The sequence below is a fragment of the Scardinius erythrophthalmus genome, assembly GCF_964197995.2.
Source record: "Scardinius erythrophthalmus genome assembly, chromosome: 16".
In the NCBI taxonomy this organism is placed as follows: domain Eukaryota; kingdom Metazoa; phylum Chordata; class Actinopteri; order Cypriniformes; family Leuciscidae; genus Scardinius; species Scardinius erythrophthalmus.
In genome coordinates this window covers 18463032-18481405 of record NC_138236.1, presented here as the reverse complement: position 1 = coordinate 18481405, position 18374 = coordinate 18463032, and the positions used below count along the sequence as shown (strand labels likewise).

Genomic DNA, 18374 nt, shown 5'->3' with positions numbered 1-18374 from the left:
TAAGTCCCGCCCATCCGTAAAATCTCAACTGGACCTCTAGGTTGAAAAATCGTCAGTGCAAGTGAATGGGAGAAAATAATTATTTTCTGGTCCCGTTTGAATTGTGCCATGAATGTGAACATATGTTGTCTGTGAATTTTTTACATAACTTTTCATGTTACGAGTTTGACAGTATATGGTATGATTCTTCGCCTATGTGACGTCACCCCATAAAGTTGACTTACCCGTGGTTTTCGCCAACCTCAACGATTTTGTCCTCTCCCTGAAAGAAGGCGGTGAAGTGCACCAAAGACACAGCCATGTTTAGCGGGATCCGTGAGCTAGAGTCCGTGTGCTAGTGGTGTTGACGTTTCAAACGTGTCGAAAGCAGCGAAGAGTTGTAGTCCACAAAGTGCTCTCACACAAAGTCTAACCGTATCAAACTTCTACCCGCTAAATTGTAGCATTCTTTACACGAAAAGTTATATAAAAAATTCACAGACAACATATGTTCACATTCATGGCAAATTCCAAACGGGACCAGAAAATAATTATTTTCTCCCATTCACTTGCATTGACGATTTTTCAACCTAGAGGTCCAGGGGGATTAGCGGAAGGGGCGGGACTTACCAGCTCTATATTAGGCTGCTGTCACTTTAAAACCTTTACTTTTACCTTCACTTAAAACATGTTCATGTGAATACTCGCCAAGACCTGGATTTTGACATTATTTTGTGTGTATTTGACTGTTTAAGTGCAATAAGCAGCGAAAGAGAACTCAATTAAGTACTAAGGGGCGATTTTATCGGACTTAGTACTAAGGCGAGCACTTTGGGTCTGAGCACAAAATCTGTGGAATGAGTAAAATTATGCGCAATCCTATAGCGAAATTCAAGTCACGTCACTTTTATTTAATACAGATTGTATCAAAGCAGCTTCACAGTGATAGCATGAAAATAATACAACAAAGTTTTGTTTCAAGCCCTGCAACACCAACAAAATTCAATATTAATGAAACGAGTGAGTGAGGGGAGGCGGGTTTGTGTGTCAACGCGCTGTAGAGAGATGAGAGAGAGCGAGAAAGCGCAGCTGGTAGCCTATCTATTCTGCGGAAAATGAGTATTGGAAGCGTTTCAGATATTTCAGTATTGATATAGAAGAATCTATATTTTTTACAATATACATTGCACTTAGTTTATTATTTCTGATGCCTTTTTGTATATAAACTGTATATAATATATAAAATTCAACCAACCAAATTTGGCGAGTTGGCTGGTGTTAATGGCAAGCCATGATAGCCTATATTGTTTTAGTAATGGTTTAGTAATATTAATAAATAGGCTATATAATATTTTATTTCAGTTAACATTAACTCGTTAATTAAGTATAGCCTAGAGAAAATGTTTATTTTTTATGGTTTTAGTTTTAGTCAACTATAAAAACACTGCCTGAAACCTGTACTGCATGATAGCAGGAAAGAACATGACCTTCTCACACTTTTCAATCAACTTCAAGCATGCAATCAGCTTTTACATGGTCTACACTTACACTTTCACTTTAAAAAAGTATTGTTGACTGTAATTGAGCAACTGGTACCTAGATGTTGATTTATGATTGATTGTGTAGTCATCAGGCTGATCCCATGCAGTGCCACAACAGTCTCAGACAATAAACACAAATTATGTTTATTGTCTGAGACTGTTGTGGCACTGCATGGGATCTGCCAGATAGTGTTATGACTAACTGAACTCAAGGGACATTTTGCTGTTGCCTTAGCAGGTATGTAAAATTGACTGTAGACATCCAAGCAAATGGGTTGTGTATCATCCTAAAAAATCAATAGGCCTATTATTGTACAGCTCCCATATCAAAATAAATGAATCCTAGTTCTTTTGCACTATTATGTAAAATGTAACAGGTAGTTGCCTTTTCAGTTATGCTTTTTTTTCTTACATGTTTGTGAATTTATTTGTGAATTGAACTTATAAATTAGGCTACACGTCTAAGGTGGTGGACATACATGACAGGTAGACTGAGTAGACAACACGTTTTTAAAAAGATTTTTTGTTTTAATATAATGGGTTCGCATGTAGGCTATTATGTCATTCTGACACCGTTGCACCAGAATTAGCGACATTTACCAAGCTAATTTAGCTTAAGTTTGATATGAGTCACAAAGAAATAAAATACATTGAATCTATACATTTTGACAGACATTCAAATTTAAACAAAGTAAAGTGACTAGATTTTCATCCCTTCCGAATAATAAGTTAGCACTTTGATGATCTCTTGCCTGGACGCACTGGCCCTTCTGCCCAGTCCGTGCGCGCGAGCGAGCACACAGTCCACATACCGCTCCCAAAAGACCTGCGCCAGCTCCATGAACATGCCTTGATGTTTGGGTTGATTAGACTCGCTCAAGTATGTCATGAAGTCCCAGAGACCAGAAATCGTATCGGTAACGGGTAATTTACGCGCTTGTATTACCGCCAGAGACGATGTGTCCCAGCATTCACGGTTTATCTCGCCCAGGTGACCGGGAGTCTTGCCGCCTCCTGCCCTCTCGGTATTCAGCATCTCGAGATTGGGTATGGAGACCGATGAGGCGGTGGCGAGCATCAGCAGACACACTGACAGAAGGCGCCACCACTGGCCGTCAAGGAATCCAATTAATCGTTCCATTGGAACCTATGGAATCAACAGTGAAATCTTTTAAGACTTGAAAACTGTTAAACCATAAACAATATGCCGCGTAAAACAAAACCTTTTGGAAAAGCAACAAAAGTCATTTTTCTCCGACCACAGCAAGCTGTATGTAGCTAAAACATTACTCAAGATAATTTACTTACAATGTTTAGTTCAGTCGTTTCTTTTCTGCGATTGTTCTGCAAACACGTCTCCTGTCATTCCATTGAGGCGAATAATTGGCTTTGACATAGTGTTTAACGACTTCTGGAGAGACTTTTAAAGCTCTGCGCGCCCACGTTTCAAACGTCATGCTGTTGACCGTAGCCCATTCCAATTACACTAAAAACCTATTGACGTGAAGAACATAATTAAATCACAATCGAAGCAACACAAGACTTTGAGCTCATGATTAACCTACTATTCTTTTCTTTTTTGTAGGGTGAATAAAGTGGGCCTCTTGTTGTTAAACGTGTAATTTAGATTTTTTTCCTTTTATTTTTTTATGATCCTGCTTTTGTTAACTTTAAGGTCCAGGTCCAGCTATATAATATATCAATTTGAATACAGTTTATATATTGTGTTATTTGCAAGGTAGGCTATATACAAATAACATTTTTAAAGATCATGCAAATTTATTTAAAGTGGGCCATCCCTGATATATCAAAAATGATCCTGTATCTGAACTAAAACACATGATTTATTAATATATGTTTTCAAACAAACATATTCAACAACAAACCCAAAAGCACCTTGGCTATGAGTAAAAATCATCAGTTCACTCAATGTAAAATTCAAAACAACTGAACATGTTGTGTTGACATTAAATTTGATGAAATCTGCATATCAGAATATTCAGTCTATCTACAGACTATTCCACATGCAACAACAAATTGGCCAACACAAATTGAATAAAATGAACATTTAAAATGGTAACCATATTGTAAACATGTTTCTGTCTGTTTTTCTAAACACTAAATTAACTTAAATTAAAAACTTTATATTCTTCATCTACATTTTGCTCCTCTCATCTTTTTTTCACTCCACAGATTGAACTTATTCAATTATATTTAACTTATAACTTATATTTTCTGCTCTTTCTTTAATTTCTTCCATCTCTGACTTGAATTTCCTAATGGCACACACAATTCTGTTTTCTAAAAAGTAGATATGTCAAAATAACCAGTGAACGTCAATTTATTTAATGAATTTGAGTATATTGAAGGTTAAAGGTTGGGCAGTTCCCACTTGCCCACTTTATTTTACACATTTAGCCAAAGTGGGCCAACAATATTTAAACACCTTTGAATTTTTTTTTTTTTTTTTTTTGTAGTTTTCAACAATGGTAATAATAATAATATCTCTCAAAGGGAGCTTTCTCATATTTACCTGTCTTATGCCAGTTTTGTTGTCTGACACAGTGGGCATAATTTCTACTGCCAGGTATTAGGTATCTGTCTTATTAAATAAATAATCAATTATTTGTATATTTTAAACAAGTTATACGAAAAACTAGTTGTAACACACTTGTTTTAAATACTTCCACACATGCTAGCATGACGAAACTTAGTGTATTTACTAGTTGCTATACCAACACTATATAGAGACAAAATTGTGCCAAAATTCTGAAATCTTTGGAAGATATCACTGAACATTTATAAGCAAAAGTAAATTTCTTACTTATGTTAATTTTTCATCTCTGTTTTTTGTGTTAATATCAAATTTGTTTACATGTAAACAATTTTAAACTATCTGTTATTCACCTGAAAAAGGTGATTAAAGACTGAGAGTCAATGTTCAGAAATTATTAATTATTATTATGTTTTGTATGTTGTATGGCTATTTTCCGGTATGTTTGTTGTTTATTTTTAATTATTAAAAAATGACATTATTTATGAAAAAGTTAATAATTGTATTTTATTGAGAAAATATTTTAGTTTGTATTATGTAAACAAATATTATTGTGTTTGTAACTACGGTTAACAGGGAATAAAATGCAAATAATAAAATGTTTTTAAAAATGTATTTTTAGTTTAGTTCTGACTGGGTGAGGCGGAAACATGGACAGCATTTGCAGCCAATCACGGCACACATCGCCATGTTTCCGGAAGCACACACGTGTTTGGTCTATGGTGTTTGGTCCTTCACCTCAGCAATGCTGAATAAGGAACGTTGGAAGTAAAAACATATAGATTCTTTGTGTGCCAGTTCAGGGCAATATCTGACTTGAGGAGTTGTTTCGGGATGGTCTGGACAAGCAGAGCTTGCTTCCGCAAGGTTAGTAACGTTGGCAAATTTATAGAATGACATTTAGGAAGTCATAGGTGGCCCGACCTTCACATGCTCAGTTTCTGTGTCATTAACAGACCGTGTAACAAATTACTATATGATTATAACTGTTATAAACATGATGCTACACACTAACATGTTTAGCATATTGTCATCTTGTGGTGAAATGAGTAGAAATCGAGCTGGCACACTGTTCTAATTAACATTATCCATAAATCTGATTTAAGAATTCCTTATTTTGTCTTTTTCAGAGTGGGCTATAGCCTATAGGACTATTTTCATAAATGAATGCGTTTTATTGGCTATTCTCACTATGGGGTTAGCGCTGGCTGTTGTGTGATGACGTGAATGAGTAGCCTGTTGGTAATTTTCCTGATTTGAACTGCTGTAATCTTGACGTTTGTCTGTCCCAGAGGCCCAGAACAGACACACTTTAATTAATGAAACTGAGTATGCTGCAAAGTGCGTAATGTTGACGAGGCGTGTGTGGTATCCTTTATCCTCCCTCGACTCTCGAGGATTGAGGTACCTAAGCAAGACGTATTTCCTGCTCACTCAGGTCTCGCTTCAAAGGGACATCATTTTAGGGCTCTGTTCTTATGCAGTTGAAGGTTCATTTAGGTTGGGTTTATGAGAAAACATTCTTAATAAACAAACAAACAACAATAGCATAAAACACGTATGTGAAATGTATGATTTATCTGAACCACAAACGCAAAACGTGACTTTAAATTGTTAGTTCACCCAAAAATGACATTTCTGTCATTAATTACTGACCCTCCTGTCATTCCAAACCTGTAAGACCTTTGTTCATCTTCGGAACACAAATGAATATATTTTTCATTGTACTGTCATGTCAACACCAGAAAAATAAATGTCTTTATGATTGAAAATTTCCATGCGTTCAAAAGTAAAATACAAATACTTTCGTGAACTTAACTAATTCTGCATCTCTTTTATTTCAGTATGGCAACTTTGTGGATAATATACGGCTGTATGTGAGGGGTGGAAGCGGAGGAATGGGTTTGCCCCGTTTAGGGGGAAATGGGGGAAATGGTGGAGACGTGTTTGTGGTGGCCAAAAAAGGCACTATGTTAAAGCAAATCAAGGACAAACACCCTAACAAACGATTCACTGCAGGTGTTGGTTCAAACAGCAGGTGAGACATTTTTTCTTAGAAAGAGTATAAGGGTGAGAGAAATGGAAATTGTCAGTAATTCCTCTGAAAGGCAATAGTAGGAATTTCTTGTATATTATAGGCATAATATAATAGTATTTTTGTCTTTTCAATATATTATGTTTTTAATCTACAACATATACTGTATAAACACATAATCTGTCATGTCATGTCACAGGGCCCTATTTTTGCAGTAACATATTGTGTGATCTCTCCTATTGATGGATTGTGTTGGAGTGAGAAATGCATTTTAGGTGTTATTCTTTTGTCTGGTGAATTTGATGTAAGGAGGTCTTGTTCTAATATTGTGAAGGCTTACTCACAATCTTTTAAATAGTTGCTATCAGTCTATTGAATTTTCAAGATACAGTGAGGAAAATAAGTATTTGAACACCCTGCTATTTTGCAAGTTCTCCCACTTAGAAATCATGGAGGGGTCTGAAATTGTCATCGTAGGTGCCACTGTGTCCACTGTGAGAGACATAATCAAAAAAAAAAAAAAATCCAGAAATCACAATGTATGATTTTTTAACTATTTATTTGTTTGATACAGCTACAAATAAGTATTTGAACACCTGAGAAAATCAATGTTAATATTTGGTACAGTAGCCTTTGTTTTCAATTACAGAGGTCAAACCTTTCCTGTAGTTTTTCACCAGGTTTGCACACACTGCAGGAGGGATTTTGGCCCACTCCTCCACACAGATCTTCTCTAGATCAGTCAGGTTTCTGGGCTGTCGCTGAGAAACACGGAGTTTGAGCTCCCTCCAAAGATTCTCTATTGGGTTTAGGTTTGGAGACTGGCTAGGCCACGCCAGAACCTTGATATGCTTCTTACAGAGCCACTCCTTGGTTATCCTGGCTGTGTGCTTCGGGTCATTGTCATGTTGGAAGACCCAGCCTCGACCCTTCTTCAATGCTCTAACTGAGGGAAGGAGGTTGTTCCCCAAAATCTCGCAATACATGGCCCCGGTCATCCTCTCATTAATACAGTGCAGTCGCCCTGTCCTATGTGCAGAAAAACACCCCCAAAGCATGATGCTACCACCCCCATGCTTCACAGTAGGGATGGTGTTCTTGGGATGGTACTCATCATTCTTCTTCCTCCAAACACGTTTAGTTGAATTATGACCAAAAAGTTCTATTTTGGTCTCATCTGACCACATGACTTTCTCCCATGACTCCTCTGGATCATCCAAATGGTCATTGGCAAACTTAAGACAGGCCTTGACATGTGCTGGTTTAAGCAGGGGAACCTTCCGTGCCATGCATGATTTCAAACCATGACGTCTTAGTGTATTACCAACAGTAACCTTGGAAACGGTGGTCCCAGCTCTTTTCAGGTCATTGACCAGCTCCTCCCGTGTAGTTCTGGGCTGATTTCTCACCTTTCTTAGGATCATTGAGACCCCACGAGGTGAGATCTTGCATGGAGCCCCAGTCCGAGGGAGATTGACAGTCATGTTTAGCTTCTTCCATTTTCTAATGATTGCTCCAACAGTGGACCTTTTTTCACCAAGCTGCTTGGCAATTTCCCCGTAGCCCTTTCCAGCCTTGTGGAGGTGTACAATTTTGTCTCTAGTGTCTTTGGACAGCTCTTTGGTCTTGGCCATGTTAGTAGTTGGATTCTTACTGATTGTATGGGGTGGACAGGTGTCTTTATGCAGCTAACGACCTCAAACAGGTGCATCTAATTTAGGATAATAAATGGAGTGGAGGTGGACATTTTAAAGGCAGACTAACAGGTCTTTGAGGGTCAGAATTCTAGCTGATAGACAGGTGTTTAAATACTTATTTGCAGCTGTATCATACAAATAAATAGTTAAAAAATCATATATTGATTTCTGGATTTTTTTTTTTTTAGATTATGTCTCTCACAGTGGACATGCACCTACGATGACAATATCAGACCCCTCCATGATTTCTAAGTGGGAGAACTTGCAAAATAGTAGGGTGTTCAAATACTTATTTTCCTCACTGTATTTAGCAGAATGTCCAAGCTTGTTTTGTCATATAACGAAACTGCGAACCCAAATGGCAAGCTCCATAAAGTCCATTAAAGTAGTGCAAAAATCTTTGCAAATCTTTAAAAGTTTTGTGAGGAACACTTAGTCGTTATTCATTAAATATTCTTGAGTTCCACCTGTTCAGATTATGATAAATGCAAGACATTTTCATTGTTTGCATACACCAAGAAAATCAGCACACTGAACATACCAGGAGGAGATGATTCTGTGGACAATTTCTTTGATTTGCATGTGTATCGTTTCAGATTTAAATGTGCAGATGTATGTTTCATTTAAGAGAATGTGCACAAGTCAGTAAATAAACACTTACTTTTGGACTGCTTCTCACAGAAAGCTGTTTATTGACTTTTAAAACCTGATTTTGAGAGCTGTTGAATCTGATTTGTATTGTGCTGATTTTGTAGTATAGAGAGTAGAGACTAAGTATTGTGGTGTGTTTGTCAGTATTTATGCTCTGAGAGGGGCGAAAGGAGAGGACACCCAGGTATTCGCACCTACTGGGATCAGTGTCACAACGGATGGGGGGAGAATACTAGGTAATTCCATTTACACCTCTCTAACATCTAGATCATCCAATGTTTTCCTTTCACATCCCTCATATCACTTCACTTCTTTGTTTGATGTTTTTCTACACATTTTCTCTCACATTTGAAAATTTATATCAAATTCCAATTTGTGTTGTTTGTTCCTTTTCACAGTGTACTCTGTGTCATTGAACATTTTATGCTTTTCATTTTAGGGGAGTTGAACTGTGAAGGAGACAGACTTTTGGTGGCTAGAGGTGGTCATGGTGGCTCTCTTCACTCTGGGTTCTTACCCAGTAAAGGTCAAACCAGACATATTCGGCTGGACCTTAAACTCATTGCAGATCTTGGACTTGTAGGGTGAGAGAATCTCTACACAGAATGTGGACTGGGGTGGGAAGTATTGTTGTCAAAAGTAAAACACATAAAGAGCTAAACATGATGTAGGAAAAATGCACAAAAAATATAATGCATAATTAAACTATACTTGGTATGTAAAAACTTTATTGATTGTGATGTTTTGTCATAAAAAAAACTGCTATGTGTCATTCTTTGTGACCCTCCTTGTGTTATTGTTTTTCTGTGTATTTCACTCACACACATCAAACATTTTTTTACAGGTTTGATAGGCTTGTGTTATTTTGACAGGTTTCCCAATGCAGGCAAATCCTCCTTGCTGACTGCCTTGTCTCATGCTACACCAATGATTGCCAGCTATCCCTGTGAGTACTGAAAATTAGTTACAAATTAGTTAAAACAACGTAGTGAAAAGTTGAAATATCCATCCGTCTGTCCGTCCGTCCATCCGTGTCCTGGCCAAATTCTATCCATTGTCCCTAGACAATCATGGCCGCCTAATCATCCCCATCCACTGAATTGGCTCTATCACTCTCTCCTCTCCACCTTTAGCTGATGTGTGGTGAGTGCACTGGCGCCGCTGTTCTGTGACTGCTGTCGCATCATCCAAGTGGATGCTGCACACTGGTGGTGGTTGAGGAGAGATCCCCTGATATGATAGTAAAGTGCGTTGGGTGTACAGTAGTACATGTGAAAGCGCTATACAAAATGCCTCATTCATTCAATAACTTGGGACATTAAAGAGACCTTTTCGCTGACTCTGGAAAAACACGAGAAGAAAGATGCCCAGGGTCCCCAATCACCTGTGTGAACATGCCATAGTCCTGCTGCAGGGAGGCATGAGGACTGCAGATGTGAACAGAGCAATAAACTGTAATGTCCATAATGTAAGGGCAGTTGATCATGTTTGCAGTGCCAAAACACATGTAACATTGTGTCCCCTCAGACGTGAGCTTGCAAGTGCCTTGGTGGAAGTGGAGTAACATCTCACAGCAAGAACTGACAAATTTGCTGCAGTCAGTGAGGATGAGATGCACTATAGCTCTTAAAGCATCTGCTAGCCACACCAGATACTCACTGCTGCTTGTGATATTGGCCTCCCTTTCCGGGACTCATTTCATTTCTGTTCATCAAATGTCTGTGAAATGTGTTCAGTTTATGTCTCAGTTGTTAAATATTTTTTTTGTCTTACAAATATTTACACATAATAAGAAATTTACAGGGAAAAAAGCAGTTGAAAGTGGAAGAATGTTGCATATATGATATATATTGCTGTTTTTACAATTATCCCCTTTTCCCCTCAGTTACAACTTTAAGACCTGAAATCGGAAAGATCATGTATGATGACCACAAGCAGGTAGGATGAAATGCTCTTCAAAATGTGCTGAACTCATAACTATGGCGGCAAATCAATGACAAAATTAACGGAGCGCACAACTGATGCTAGCGCGCGCAGTAAATGACTTTCGCGAGAGGATAACAGATCTACATGCGAGGAAACGGGAACTCGCGAGCTCATTCAAACCCTGCGCGCACGCATGACATTTCCTCTGCACGCAATACAAGCCCTCGCTTGATCATTCCCCACGCTCTGGCGCTTGATCTTCTCTCGCCTGCTGCTTTTGCTCGCTCAAACACTTTTATTTTTGGCAGTCGAGGGGCGGGACTTACTGTTTTAAAGGGCACCTATTATGCAAAATTCACTTTTACATGGTGTTTGAACATAAATGTGTGTTGGCAGTGTGTGAGCAAAACCACCCTAGAATGATAAAAATCCACCCAGTGTTTTTTTTACAATCTCAATAAATCATAAGCACTGTCTCAGAATGAGCTGTTCTCAGATTTGGTGCAATGTGACGTAGAATTGTGCAAGCCCCTCCCAGGACTGTTGAGTGACACTTCAGTTTGAGCATAGACCCGCCCTGAGTGAGCTGGACACAGAGTCCGCCATTGTTCGACGCTTGAGCAGCTGTAGACAAGAATGTCTCCTAAGCGATTGAGGTGTGTTGTTGTTGGATGTAAGAATAAACATAGCAGTCTTCATTTACTCTCGTTGTTACTCGAGGATGGATCTGTACTGTTTGTGATCCAGCTTACAGTCTCCGGAGCGACAGGACTAACGTTACTGACCACGGCAGAAATGAAAGTGAGAGCGCGCTCTTTATCACAGCTCATCGAGTCGTTTTACGGATATAAGGTTTACCAGTTTATTTAGCACCCACTGAAAAGGTGTGTTTATATTTGTTTACTGTTAGTTGTAACGAGTGTTTTGTGTACTTCGCTGTGTATGTAGATGATAATGAAAGGGAGAGAGAGAGAGTTTATGGATAAGACTTTAATTCTCACATCTTATACTGTGTTTATTCAGCTCTTACTGTGACTCTCTGGAGTAAAACTAACGCTCATCTTTTGTGTGATGTACAATAAACTTCACTGAACTCATCAGTATATTTTGGTCATCATTCGGACTGGGTTTGCTACAGCAGGCTTGTATTAATAGTGGATAAAAGCAGATGACAAATAAATTATAACCATAATTAAACTAAACTACCTGTTCTATCTCTATACAGTATATATTCTCTGGCTCTGTTGGCATTACTGTCTGACTCCGAGTCGAAATGAACACCGCAACTGAGAGTTTCTGTTGAAATTGTTCTTCTGGTTCTTCTGAGTGCGAGCTCGTGAGGCTCCGCCCCCTGTGCCGGCAGCAGCAGTCAATGGGCTTTATGCACAGCTGCACCACTTCCTGAAATTCAGGCAGGTCCTTTGTTTCCTGTCTGCCTTTATTGGACAAACTGATTAATCCAGGTGTGCCTGACCACCTGGATTAATCAGGTGGTCCAATAATGGCAGACAGGAAACAAAGGACCTGCCTGAAGTTCAGGAAGTAGTGCAGCTGTGCATAAAGCCCATTTGCATTTAAAGGGCACACACTAAAACAGCGCGTTTTTCTGAGCCCCAAAAAAATGACAATTTAAACATGCTGTAAAAAATGATCTGTTGGGTATTTTGAGCTAAAACTTCACATACATACTCTGGGGACATCAGAGACTTACTTTACATCTTGTGAAAAGAGTCATAATAGGTGCCCTTTAATAACCTCAAATGTCATTGGTTACAATGTCATTGGACGCCTGTCCTTGACTTCAGACATGAGACATCACTTAATTTGTTTTATTTATTTATATTAATGTGTAATGTGATTTAATGTATTGTTAATATAGAATAGATTCTTACCAGATACTTTATTAACAGGAAGTCTTACTAGTAATTGCATTGTGTTGTTAAGAGATATTTACAGACTGTAATGACGCATTTCCACGGTTATTAGCATTGTAAATCTACCAAAATTCTTATACATTTTTACGTAATATAAATGGTTCATTATATTTTCTTTTAAATGTAAAAGGGGTTCTGGCTTCTCAAGTTAAGAGACAGTACACAGCATTAATTAAAGCTTACAAATGCCTTTCCAGAATTTGCCACAGAATACAGAGGAACAAAATTAAACCCAGCAAATTATTAAACCCAGTTTAAACCCAGCAAAGTAGAAATTACAACATATAGTGATCTTAATCATCTAACTTTTTGTAAACGAATAACCTAATAATAGAAAGTATGAGGCAAGTACAGTACACAGCATAAATGATTACACCCCATCTGAACATAAAATATCTAAATAAATAAATAAATGCATTCATGCTGCCAGAACCCCTTTTACATCTAATAGAAATATTAAAAAACAAGTAATTTGTCTTTCATCCAAAGCCCTTGTTATATTTACAACTATTTAATGGACACTTTTACATTTCTGAGGTTCTCAGATCCAATATAATTTTGGTTGGGTAAACGTTAATAGCGGTGAATGGGAGTATAGTCGTAATGGCCAAACTCAGACAGTGAGCGGTTTCGGAGTTTGCCGTTTTCATCTGTCAAATTTGTATGCATATTCACATATATATTATATTCACATTCAAACACACTTTTTAGTCATGGTGAACTACAGCAAATATGACTTTGCATTTTTCTCCAATTTCTTTTAGATATGTTAAAGCCAATAACACAAATCATAGTGTTATAAATATAAAATGTAAAAATGTATAAGAATTTTGGTAATTTACAATGCTAATAACCATGGAAATGCGTCATTACAGTCAGTAAATATCTCTAAACAACACAATGCAATCACTAATAAGACTTTCTGTTAATAAAGTATCTGGTAAGAATCTGTTCTATATTACCAATGCATTAAATCACATTACACATTAATATAAATAAATAAAACAAATATCATGTCTGAAGTCAAGTGAATTACGGGCCATTGGACAGGCGTCCAATCACAACTGACTTCCGGAAAAGGGGAAGTAACCAATGACATTTGAGGTTATTAAAACAGTAAGTCCCGCCCCTCGACTGCCAAAAATAAGAGTTTGAGTGAGCAAAAGAAGCAGCCCAGATGAGATCAAGCACGAGAGCGTGGGGAGTAATCATGCACGCGCGAGGGCTTGTATTGTGTGCAGAGGAGATGTCATTCGCGCACGCAGGGTTTGAATGAGCTCGCGAGTTCCCGTTTCATTTACTGCGAGTGCGCGCGCAAGCATCAGTTGTGCTCTCCGTTAATTTTGTCATTGATTTGTCGCCATACATAACATTCACTCATCTCAGCAAGATGCTATCATGTCATTACTTAATGTAGTTACAACAGTGACATGCCTGTTCAGAAGACCATATTGCGTGAAGTCTTTGTTTTTAATTTAAGGATATAACTAAATTAGATTTATTCTGCATACTGATTGACAAGCTTGGTTTTGACCTTCTCCCATAAAGAGAATTAAACCAAAATTACAATATACTGTTAAACCAAGATTTAAACCAAAAATTTGTCACATTTAAAATAAACAGGGCCCGTATTCATAAAGAATCTTAATGCAAAGAGTAGCTCCTAGTGACAAAATTCTAAGAAAAATCTTAGAAATGTGGGCGTTTACTCTTAAAATTAAAGAAAAACTCCTAGTAAAGAAAAAAGTAATTCAGAAAGCATCTTAACCCTTAAAAGAGGTCTTAAGGTCAAAATTGTTAGGAACACGGATGAGGACTTTTAAGAGGCTTAAGAGTTTCTTTAGCAGAGGAGAAAATGGCAGAAAGACGAAGAGGGAGAAATGTGTTGCAGACAATGGATGACAGTGAGTTAATAAGACGCTATAGATTAGATCGTGCTGGGATGATGTTTGTGAGATCTTTTTAGAGACACGCTAATATCTCCGACACAGCGCAGAAATGCCATAGCGCCTGAAATGAAAGTAATCACTACATTACGATATTTGGCAACTGGGAAAATTCCATGTTTGATACATTAAAACCAACATTCAAACCACCGCTTAAATAGACATGCCAGCAATCAGTGTAACTGGAAAGAGTGGAACAATTTTTATCATTCTAAGCAATCAAATACCTTATAGAAAATCAACAGCATGGTAAATAAAAAAAGGATTTATATACACATATATAATGTGTGTGTGTGTGAGAGAGAACGATCAAATAGGAAAAATTACGCATGTAAGTTCAAAGTGGAGGCTTAGAATAGACCCTATACTTAAAATCACTTTTTTTTTTCCTTCTTGGACAACCAACCAATCACAGTCTTCAAAAGATTGTGTCATACACAGCAACGGGGTCAACCCCGCCTCCTCACTAAGATAAAAGTTTTTGTATTTTCCTTACTCAGAGTTGCTCTCAGATCGGTCCCGAATCACTCTTAAGCTAAGACTCCTACATAAAAGTTTTTAAGCTAAATTAAGAGTTTTCTGAGAGGATTCTTAGAATCTTTATGAATACGGGCCCAGATCTTTAGCAAATGTGATTTTATATTGCATGTTGTGTCTTATAATTCACACTTCTTCAGACTGATGTCAGAATGAGTTACAGAAGTTATTTTTCTCTGAAGGTTTCAGTGGCAGACTTACCAGGACTCATTGAAGGTGCTCACGTGAATAAAGGCATGGGACACAAGTTTCTCAAGCATGTGGAAAGAACCAAGCAGCTTATGTTTGTGGTAATGCGTTCAGTCTGTTATGTTGTGAACTTAATGTTACTGGGAGAGTTGTACAGTAATCTCATGTTCTGATGTTTCAGGTCGATATCTGTGGGTTTCAGCTAGGTAGTAACACCCCGTTTAGGTCTGCATTTGAAACTGTACTGCTTTTAACCAAGGTAAATATATACACTCCCATTCCTAAGTTTGGGGGTTAAGATAAAAAAAAAGAAAAGGCAGTAATTTTTTCCGGCAAGAATGCATTGAATTGGTCAAAAGCAATAAAGACATTTAAAAAATTACAAAAGATTGCTATTTCAAATAAATTGCTTTTCTTTTGTACTTTCTTTTCATGAAATAATCATAAATAAATAGGCAGCACAACTGTTTTCAACATTGAAAATAATATTCTTTAAGCTAATAATAGCTACTGAAAATTTAGCTTTGCCATTACAGAAATAAATTACATTATCCAATATATTAAAATAGAAAACAGTTATTTTAAATTGTAACATTTCACAATATTACTTTTACTGTATTTTTTTAGGTCAGTTGTTTTTTATAAAATAAATGTAGCTTTAGTGAACACGAGACATCTTTCAATAACATTAAATAACTCATACCAACCCCAAACCTTTAAAAAGTAGTGTACACACACACACACACACACACACACACACACACACACACACACACACACACACACACACATAACCCATGTCACATGTGAACTAATTAAAACACTACTGCTTTTCTCAATGAAATGCTTCGGTATACAAGATTTTGCTGCATAACTTGCTCTTGAACTTTTCTGTTGATCAGGAGCTGGAGTTGTATAAGGAGGAACTGTTAGACAAGCCAGCCATCCTTGTCATAAATAAGATGGACCTCCCTGAGGCTCAGGGCCGGCTCAGAGAGCTGGAAGCTCACTTGGAGAACCAGGACGGTAGGTATTATTGGAAGCAAACAAGTTATTTAGGGACTATTATATAGGTAATATCATGAATATTAGTCACGGATGTGTATATTAGTTTAGAATTAGCCTTTGTTTTGTGTTATTTCCGGTATATAACAGGTGCGTCAGAAATTTCATATCATGACACATGCTTTTACCAACAAGGTGGTTGCATTATTTTTCATGCAATTTTTTTAAAAGCACTCTTGAGAATGACCATTCATTACACAAGTTTGTACTGCAATTTTTCTATAAAGATGGTGATTTGTACTTGACCATTTTAGCAGTCTCAAGTTTCTACCACAAGTACATTTTGCTGAAATGCAGGCCTAATGTGATTGTTCCACTGCACTGACCTTTACATTTTTCTGCATTTTTCCTTGATTGATAACTTTAGAGTGATGCTCTGCTTTCCCTAGAATCAAGCCACATCTTTCCTGAGGACGTCACCCCTAAAACACTAATGCGTTTTATGCACATCGTCCCAGTCTCTGCCACGACTGGCCTTGGCCTGCCCTTGCTCAAGTCCCTCATTCGTCAATCACTTGAGGAGCAGGATGACATAGAAACTGAGGGTCAGCGCAGTGAGAAGCTGCTCAAGTTGAGAAGGGAGATTCCCACTTCATCCATACCCAGCTGGGGGTTTCCTCAACCAACCTGAGGTCACATATTCAGGTTTAGGTATGGCAGTCCATAAACAATCCTCAGGGATACTGTTGAACATTTGCTGACCTGTGAAATATTCAATGTGTGGCTAAAAAGGAACACAAATTGCATGTTTTTCATTTAACAAATCAGTCTAGGTTGTATAGACTAGTGTTTGTGCCTTATATGTCTTTACATTTCAATGTAACTGTGCATTCATGTAGTGTTTAAAGTTGGTTTTAGCTAGTCTCCCAGTCAGATCAGGCTGGTCTGGTTTGCTGGTTTTAAAGGGGTTTTGGGAAATTGTTCAGTTGAACAGGCTGGGAGACCTTTTTTCCCCCAAAGACACTAAAAAGGCATAATCATATAAATTTGAGTTAAGTCTATTGAGAGTGACTGCCCGGAGTTTTACTTATCATCAAGTTCGCGTCACTGTTTTTCAAGTCTTGCATTTTGCGGAAAAACGTATGACAGAATCGGAGCTCTACTGCCATCTGCTGAGATTTCATGCTACTTTTTGTGATGTAGGTATCTCATGCCTTCATTGATTTGTTTCAGACTAGATTATACTTTACCAGATATTGTGAAAGAGTGAGAGTGAATGGAAGGATGAACTGTGAAGCAAAAAAAAAGTCACATGTTTACCAAATCCAAGTATGAATTAAAGTTTGGTCAAGATGTCAAAGCAGAGAAACCGATTTGACTGTTGTTGTTTTTTTTGTAAGTCTGCAAGCTGAAATTCTGGAATCATAAGTTCAAAGGGATTTTAACATTTCATCTTTATTTTGAAATTCATTTTTAACATTCATGTTACAATAAATATATAATTCCTTGTTATTATTTCTATGGTAACGGTTGTGGTGGCGTGGCATTATTAAACCAATCATCACTTGACCGAGCATTTAAGACAAAGTTAGTGCAAATGTTTGCTTTCTGAGTTCTAAAGTAGTTTTTATTGTTATGCTGTTTATCAGAAAACCTTCCTCGTGATATTTTTCATCATATCTAACATAAATGTGTATGTCCTTTTGTTCACCTGCAGACAAGTAGCAGCTCCACCATATGCCACTAGATGGAACTAAAATCTTGCAGGTGGTTTCAATTGCAGGCCAAACCAGGGTGCATAGGCTCCTTTTCATGATATAGGCCCTGTCCCAAATGGCAGCTTAAACACAAGTGCACTTTTGTGACGTAACGGCACTTTGACTGTAGGGAAGTAGTCTGCTGCCGCATATCGACTACAAAAGGGGCGCCCGCGATCACCCTTCTGAGACCTAAAATGACTAATTGGACACCCAATGGTCTCATGGACTTAACAGACACAAGACCGAAAGTGCATATGAAGTGTGCTATTTGGGACAGGGCCAAACTCAGACAGTGAGCGGTTTCGGAGTTTGCCGTTTTCATCTGTCAAATTTGTATGCATATTCACATATATATTATATTCACATTCAAACACACTTTTTAGTCATATTTATTAAACTGATTACTTGCAAAACTGTTTTGTGATTTATATTAAAAAGAACATTTCAAGGTTAGATTAGTATTTTACAGACCATAGTATTCATGCAGTGATTAATAACATTGAAAAGACTCAGATATGGCAAATATTTGCCTTAACCTCCACAGAGAATGTGTGAATCTAACATTATTAAAGAGTTTGACAATAAATTGCTTCTTTATAAATTGTTATAATTAACTCTAA

At 37.5% G+C, this 18374-nt stretch overlaps 1 protein-coding gene across 2 annotated transcripts; it reads left to right on the top strand.

Annotated features, from left to right (window-relative positions):
- The first annotated feature begins 4719 nt into the window (after positions 1 to 4719).
- gtpbp10 (GTP-binding protein 10 (putative)) lies at positions 4720 to 18361 on the top strand. Of its 2 annotated transcripts, XR_014031828.1 has the most exons (11): positions 4720 to 4941; positions 5919 to 6112; positions 8602 to 8693; positions 8897 to 9041; positions 9330 to 9403; positions 10343 to 10395; positions 14983 to 15090; positions 15171 to 15248; positions 15892 to 16015; positions 16444 to 17788; positions 18044 to 18163. XR_014031828.1 is itself a non-coding variant. In XM_081389242.1 (10 exons), exons 1-10 carry the CDS (start codon positions 4909 to 4911, stop codon positions 16683 to 16685), a joined length of 1143 nt encoding a protein of 380 aa, XP_081245368.1. In that variant the 5' UTR covers positions 4720 to 4908; the 3' UTR covers positions 16686 to 18361. The 2 variants fall into 2 exon arrangements, 1 of the variants encoding a protein (XP_081245368.1); XM_081389242.1 differs by having other exon boundaries at positions 16444 to 18361.
- The last annotated feature ends 13 nt before the right edge of the window (positions 18362 to 18374 follow it).

What these genes read in the sequence shown, in the direction of transcription:
- gtpbp10 (XM_081389242.1), top strand. Translation starts at nt 4,909, where the DNA reads ATGGTCTGGACAAGCAGAGCTTGCTTCCGCAAG. An exon ending in GCAGATCTTGGACTTGTAGG is followed by an intron (nt 9,042 to 9,329) that starts GTGAGAGAATCT and finishes TTATTTTGACAG; the next exon opens with GTTTCCCAATGCAGGCAAAT. An exon ending in AATGATTGCCAGCTATCCCT is followed by an intron (nt 9,404 to 10,342) that starts GTGAGTACTGAA and finishes TTTTCCCCTCAG; the next exon opens with TTACAACTTTAAGACCTGAA.